Genomic DNA, 7,550 nt, shown 5'->3' on the forward strand with positions numbered 1-7,550 from the left:
TTTGTCATACAATGGTAAATTTATCCCATTCTTTTTAGATCTAGATTTTATACCTAATTATCTTTATCATCTTTTCAGTGACTTGTTCATTCTTAATTTCTACAACACAATCTTCTAATTTTTTTAGTAATACAAATAAATTACATATACTAAGAATATGTTTAAATAAAGAAAAGTGACTTTCAGTCCTGGAGAATAAATCAATAATCCATAATAATTAAAAAATTTCAAATTCCCGCTCGAACAAAGCAGAGTTTATTGTGCCGTCTCGTGGCATGTGGTCAAAATAATCCATTTAAATGTAGCGGCATTGCCGAATTTAGCCGAAAAGTACCGGAAAAAAACGAAGCCACAAAATCGCCGATAGCGCCACTCTCGTGACATGTGGCCTAACTAGGCCCTTGCCGCATCTAGGTAAAACATCTTTGATACAAGGTAAAATTTAAATGCATTGGATAATTTATGTAATATTTAGAATTACTTAATAAATAGCATAAGTGAATTGAGTGAAAAATCAATTTTTGAGTCAATCTTTATGAAAATTTTGTAGGCTGCACCTGTGTAGTAAAAATCCAAAATTTTCGAAAATGTACATCACAAAAATTCTTTAATGGTACACACATTGAAATAAAACGTGCTAAAAAATATATATATATTTGGGTGGTTCAAAAAACGCTTTTTGAGTTACAGACAGGGTCAACCCCATCCCCCTTAAAAAAGTTTTAATTTCCGGAGAAAGAAAATTCACACTTCAGGGTCTTATCGAAACATGCCAATTTTATTAAGGATCAAATGCCCTATTTTACAGAATTTACTACTCGATTGTAAAAATATTTTCAAAAAGTAAGTGTTTAAACAATTAAAGACTGTTAACATATTATTTCTATACGTTGTAGGGTCAGAAAAATAATGGAATGTATTCTATTTTATATTATTTTTTAAGTTCATCGGAAAAACTGCTTAAGCAAATAATAATTCCACAGGAAAATGGAAATTTGTTAAACATTAGACGAAATGTCTCAGAGTTATTGTAATTATTCAGTAACAAAATAGAATAGGGTACCAATTTGAGATAAAAGTAGACATCTCTGGCTTAATTTCCATAAGCTTTTGAAATAAAAATTATAAATTGTTTAAATAATTACATAAAGTTAAAAAAAATTTAACTACTACTAGTCATGACCAAATATTATATTTCATCCAGAAAATAGATTATTAAAAAATATTTGGAAATAAATAATTATTTAAATAAGTTAAATTTCTTTAAATAATTAACAATTGTTTAAAAAGTTATGGGAAATATTCAAATTGAACATTGGTAATTATTTTTATGAAATAAGATAACAGAAATTGCTGTTCCTTCCTTTAAATTCTTCAATTTTTTGATTCCTTAATACTCTACTGTTGAATATTTTAAACTCGATTAAACGGAATATGTTTTGCTCTTTTCTTCGTTATATTTTCAATACGAAACTTTTGTTCTGAAAATTATTCATTTACACGTTAAACTCTTTATAACTTAGCCATTTGTGTTTTCAAAATCTCACCGCGTAAGGCTTGAGATTAGTTGGTTATGTTTCACATTGAACATGTATTTCATTACTATCTACAGTTTTTTTTCCTGTATTAGAAGGATTTATGTATTTTAATTCGGATTGTGTGAAAAATGATTAAAACATGTATTTAATTACTTTTAATTAGTAATTTATTCATATTTTGAGTTTTACCGCATTTACCCATTTGCAACACATGACCAGGGTTGGGTACGTAATTTACTCCAGGTAATTTACGTGGATTTTTACAGCAATTTGCCGCGTAATTTACGTTCGAAGTTTTCTACATTATGTAAATTAATGGAAATAACGTCGATGTAGAACTTGCAAATATTTCGATGGGTGTGATTTATTTGTCTGATCTGATATAAGTACATAACCTCTACGTGTGGTTTGTGGACTGTGGACGTATGCTTGCCAATCGTTCTGCAATTATTATTTAACATTTTACAAATTAAGGCAAGAGGAATAGGCAAAATTTTCTGAAAAAAATCAAGTATCAGTAAACATTTATCATTGATGACTACGATAAGGTCAATAACACTAATCAATAATTAGTGGTTTAAAAATAAAATGATATGATATAGAAATATTTTATGAATAAAGAGTAATTGTATGACAGATTAAACTTTCATTATTGCAAATTAATTGATTAGTTACGAGTATTGTATAGGGGAAAAACGTATTTGAATTTATATTTAAATTTAGATTCTCATTGAAGTCCAAAATCTAAACTTTAACAGTATAATTTTCTAAAAATGAAGAAAATGTAATTCATGGAAAAACTAACTGAGTTTAATATAAAGATACCTTTTTATCAGTATTAACTTTGTGATAAAAAAGAATTTTTTTACATAAATTACATACATTCACACGTCTTTAATCTAGAATCCTCAAATTAATTAAGGTTTGAAGGAGGTTATGTCACGTGCTAGGAAATTAAAAAGGTCAAAAAAGACAACCGCCATCTTTGTCATGTAATTTACCGGTTTTCTACAGTTTTCTACGTAAATTACTTCATTCAGGTAGTTTACGTAGAAAACCTCGAGTGACGCGTCACTTCGCAACCCTGCACATGACCGGTAAATGACGGGAAAATGACGGTTAGAACATTGTCAGTCCCATCACTAGATCAGACAAATCACAGCCATCGAAATACTCGCAAGTTTCAGATCGACGTAATTTACATTAATTTACATAATGTAGAAAACTTTGGACGTAAATTAGGTAGTAAATTAGTCTAAATCCACGTAAATTACCTGGAGTAAATTACGTACCCAACTCTGCTTGCAGCCGATTCAAATTAGAGTTCTTTCATGCCTCGGCATGCAGGTTGAATGCTTTTAGAGGCATAAAAGCAACCTAAAGGTGCAGTCTTATGAGGGCAGAAAACGTCGGCTGAAGGCAAAAACTTGTGAGAGTGAAAGTAATGGAGATATATATTTGTCTCTTTCAATCTCACAAGTTTCTGCTTTCCACCGACGTTTCCTGCTCACATGAGACGGCATCTTCCCAGTTAGAATTCTTAAATACTATACATAGATACACCTGGGGCTCTATTCTCGAGTTTTTTTCGTATACGAATCTTGCGACTTTCAATGAACCCTATTCCCGAACACTTACTGGCGGTTAGTATACAGAAAGTTTCGTATGACATGTAACGACGAGTGGGTATATGCCACTCGAAACTTCTGTTCGTATACGAATGAAGAGTTTGATCATGCGCAGTGATTAAATTTTATGTTTTGTGAAGCAGTAAAAAAGTGACAGGAGTGAGAATGATATAAACAAACGTTTTTTACAGTTTGATATAGTAAGTGGATTATGTATTGTTTAATTGGTTTAAAATTTGCGACATCTTGGAATAATTTACCATTTTCCGCATTTATATTTTTTGGTAAGATGTTTCGTTTTGAGGTTATAAAATAATTTATTCTAAATTTTAGGTACATTTCATTATAAGTCTGAAGAGAACATTAAAAAAAAATATATAATTCGGTCAAATTTGCCAGATACATTTCCACTGCCTAATATATCAGAAAAATAATCATAATTTTGTATAATTTTATGTGATCCTCCTTTTATAACATTGGATTAATCCAAATGCTTGTTTGTGAATAAAGATTTAGCAGACATCATCGTTGATTGTGTGGAAGAGTTTTATCCAACAAGGCGGAAAAGTGGCCTTGACGCTACTACAAAAGTAAAATGAAAACAAGTTTTTAAAGTCGTTTAATCTTTAGTGAAATCGCTAAATATATTTATATGTTTATTATCTAGGTTTTAACAGCTTTAAGATTTTTCGAAGCTGGCAGCTGTCAGATGGATGTTGGGAAAAATATGTATTCAGCCATTAGTCAACCGCCTGTCAGCAGATGCATCCGAGACGTGATTGAAGTGTTTAATGCAAGAGATTTTTTCGATGATTGGGTGCACTTTCCTCGAACCATCGCAGAATTGAACACTATTCGAAGAGAGTAATCCTACAAGGATTCCGTATATAATTTAAGAAATGTTCTTTTTAATCGTGAAATAAGAAATTATACTGAAGTAACTTCTGTAAGCATTTTTCCTAATCAGTAGTAGAAAATTAATAATTCACAGTAAAATTGTCACCAAGTTACTGTACTATTAACCTTTCCCGGTAAGAAGCCTGGCATTAAAAAGTATTAGAAAATTTGAATCCCTAAGAATGCCGTTTCTGTCCTTAGTTTTTCAATTCTCATTAGGCGGCGAAAATGATAAGAACTCAATCCCTTTTAAAGCCGATCGGAGCTGTCAGACGTAACCTCGAATACATTAAAAACACAATTTTCGTTTGAAGCATTAAAACGCGCTCTAAAAGCATGAAATTTGCCAAGTCTAGTTGGATTGTATGTAAGAATACATGTCTTTGTCGTCAAATGTTCGCTTTGTTAAAATATTATCAATTGAAAAAAACATAAAATCATGATAAAAATTTGAAAAAATTATTTTTCACCAGAACCTTCTGTGTGGAAATTGATTCTGTCATCGTAAAATGACCGACGCTATGTTTTAAAACGTTTTTTGCCTGATTATTATTTGAAAAACAGTAAATGTAGCAAAATTTGCTAAATTAAAAGGGATTAAAATTGATCTAATTCTTGGTTGCTTTATGGTATTCAGCAAAGTATTGTCAGCGCTAAGTACAGAAAGGGATTCAATTTGAGAGCTAACATCAACTGCCGTAGATATTCAAAACGGGATCCAGAAGTATTCAATATTTCTCACGTTACCACTGAATGAATTAAATTTTTCAATAATTTTTAATGCAAGCCGTTTTACCGGGTTTTTTACTAGAGTAAATTTGTTATACTTTAAACGTCAACTAATCATTTTCTACTACGGTTCTATCAGTACACATGTGTATCAAAGCAAGTAGGAAACGATTTGGTACTGTTTCGGTAGTACGTTTGCAATGATTTAGATTCAGAGAAATCAGATTATTATTATCTGAATTTTTTTATGATCGAATTGGCGTTAGGGTCCAATAATTGAAAAAAGTTTAAATTGCTTCAAACGTTTCGACACACGATAGTGGTCCTCGTCGGTACAATTTCTTTCTTATATAATTTACAGAAAATTTGTCGTCATTTTTCACAATTGTGTTGCTATGAGAAGTATGCAATTAGAAATTAATGTTCCTACTAGATAACACTTCATAGTTGATTCTTAAAATGGAGTCCAAGTGTCAGTTAATCAGACTGAAAAGAAAAATTTAATATTTTCAATAAGCACAGTTTTTCATGCATAGTTCTGAATTTCATAAACATATATTTATTTATTTTTATTTTTTATACATAAACACATATTTCATATTTTTTACTGAAAGAAAGTTTTAAAGTACATGTTTTCAGTCTTATATTTTTTATAGCGAAAAATACATATCGTCTTCTTTTTTTTAATCCAACTAGTTATCATTGAAACTTTATCGGCAGAAGTTTCTTCTCTTTGTCTTTTATTTGTTTTTGTTTTATTTTCGGGTAAAACTTACCTTTTTTATTGGAGAAAATACATGATTTGTTGAAAATTCGTCCTTTTTAGTTGAATTTAACGGCTTTCAATTAAAAATATTTTTTGTTTAAAATATCTACTATTACAATATTACATTATTTGTTGAAGATTCATCTGTTTGATTTAAAATAAAGTATTTTGACACAAGTCATTTTTTGTTGTTAAAAATTATTTAATAGAAAATGTAACTTGTCCAGTTATTGTTAAATATTCGCCCATTTTAGTTTTAAAATGAGCCATTCGGATAAAAATGCATGTATTTTATTGAAAATTTGTCTCTTTTATTTGAAAACTAATCTTCGTGCTTAATAATTAATATTTTTGTTTGCAAGATCATTTTTTGGTTTAAAATTTAAGTAATTTAAAAAAATCTTTTTTCATTTCATGAAATGTGACCTTTTTGGTTGAAAATTCAACTATATCTTTAAATTTTGCTTTTTTTCATTAAATTATTTTTCTTATTTGCAAATTAATTTATTTTGTGCGAAAATTCATTTCTTTGCTAAACTATTTAACTACTTTTTGGTTGAAAAAGAAATTTTTTTTACTAAAAAATTAAGTTTCTTGTTCAAATCTTCTTTTTCTTTTTTGAAAATTATTTTTTTATTTCAAAAGTGAACTGCATTATTTTTGGTTAAAATTTTTTTTAGTTTATAATTGATTAATTTCGGTTGAATATAAATTTCCAAGTATAACGTTCAAAGTCATACTATTTTGTTAAGAATATTTTTGCTTAGAGATTTATTAATTTAGTTTAAAATTTGTCTCTATGGCTGAAATGCAAGGAATGTTTTTAAAAATTGGCTTATTTTAGTTGAAAGTTGAACTATTTCATTTTTGGGTCAAAATTTATCTGTTAAAAAAAATAGAGAATGTTATCAAAATACATACTCTGAATTTTTTCAGTAGACAATGATATTAAGTTTGTAAAATTCAGAACTACGCAGGAAAAAGTGACCAGTAATTAAAATATTACATTTTTTCTCTTCAAACTGAATGACATGCTCTTTTACTTTATTTCACAAATGATTTTAAAGTTTTTATTAATAGTTTATGTAAAAAAAGCTATTTTTGATTAATTGCATTTAAATTTTCTCAGAACTCGGATCCGAACATATTGCGCACTCTGGTGAGTGGTAAACTCCCATTTAAATTATTTTGAATTACGGGATCCTACGGTCAGTTCGAGTATGAGCAATCATAAATAATTTTACGGTTGAGGGTCAATATAATCCGCCTTTACACATTCAGACTTTTCTTTACTTTTTTTTTTTATAAAACATTAATCTATGACTACAAATTTTCTAAATTATTTAATTATTAAAAATTACAGGTTTTACGAAAGCTTTGAATTTCCAGGAATCGTGGGATGTGTTGATGGAACACAAATAGCAAATTAACAACCAAATATCGGTCATGCAATATATCCTGAGAATGATTATGTCAACAGAAAGCACTATCACTACATCAATACTCAATTGGTAGTAAAAGATTGGAAATACAAAAATGACGCTTTTTTCGTATTAAAACAATGTTTTCATTTTTCGATAATAGATTTGTGATTCTCACATGAGGATATTAAACGTCAATGCACGGTTTCCTGGATGTACGCACGATAGCTTCATATGGGACAGTTGCAATGTTCTACCTGTGAGATATCCGTCAACAAGAAGGACATCTCAGAAATGGATGTCCAGCTTGGCGAGACATATGATCTCTTCAAACTGCTGCATGACACCATTGAAGAAATGGTGGCTTTCAGCAGGGAGAAGAAGAATATGTGGCTCCCAATTAGGGAAGGGCTGCAAAGAGCGGAGAGCCTCATAGTCCAACTTCGCGATCACACTATGACGACCGAAAGTCTTCATAGGGATCTGATCGAGAACGTTGGACGAACGGCGAGAACGAGGGCCATGACCCGAAAGTTAAGGGGCAAGAAGAGGACCAGCCAAAGTGGTACTC

The 7,550-nt window shown here is 29.9% G+C and overlaps 1 protein-coding gene across 2 annotated transcripts; it reads left to right on the forward strand.

The window, feature by feature from the left end:
• Positions 1–3,285: 3,285 nt before the first annotated feature.
• On the forward strand, positions 3,286–4,264 carry LOC117176973. Of its 2 annotated transcripts, none has more exons than XR_004467649.1 (3): positions 3,286–3,366; positions 3,677–3,756; positions 3,834–4,264. XR_004467649.1 is itself a non-coding variant. In XM_033367406.1 (3 exons), exons 1-3 carry the CDS (start codon positions 3,378–3,380, stop codon positions 4,032–4,034), a joined length of 354 nt encoding a protein of 117 aa, XP_033223297.1. In that variant the 5' UTR covers positions 3,354–3,377; the 3' UTR covers positions 4,035–4,264. The 2 variants fall into 2 exon arrangements, 1 of the variants encoding a protein (XP_033223297.1); XM_033367406.1 differs by having other exon boundaries at positions 3,354–3,450.
• The last annotated feature ends 3,286 nt before the right edge of the window (positions 4,265–7,550 follow it).

The sequence above is a fragment of the Belonocnema kinseyi genome, chromosome 7, assembly GCF_010883055.1.
Source record: "Belonocnema kinseyi isolate 2016_QV_RU_SX_M_011 chromosome 7, B_treatae_v1, whole genome shotgun sequence".
NCBI classification, from domain to species: Eukaryota; Metazoa; Arthropoda; class Insecta; order Hymenoptera; family Cynipidae; genus Belonocnema; species Belonocnema kinseyi.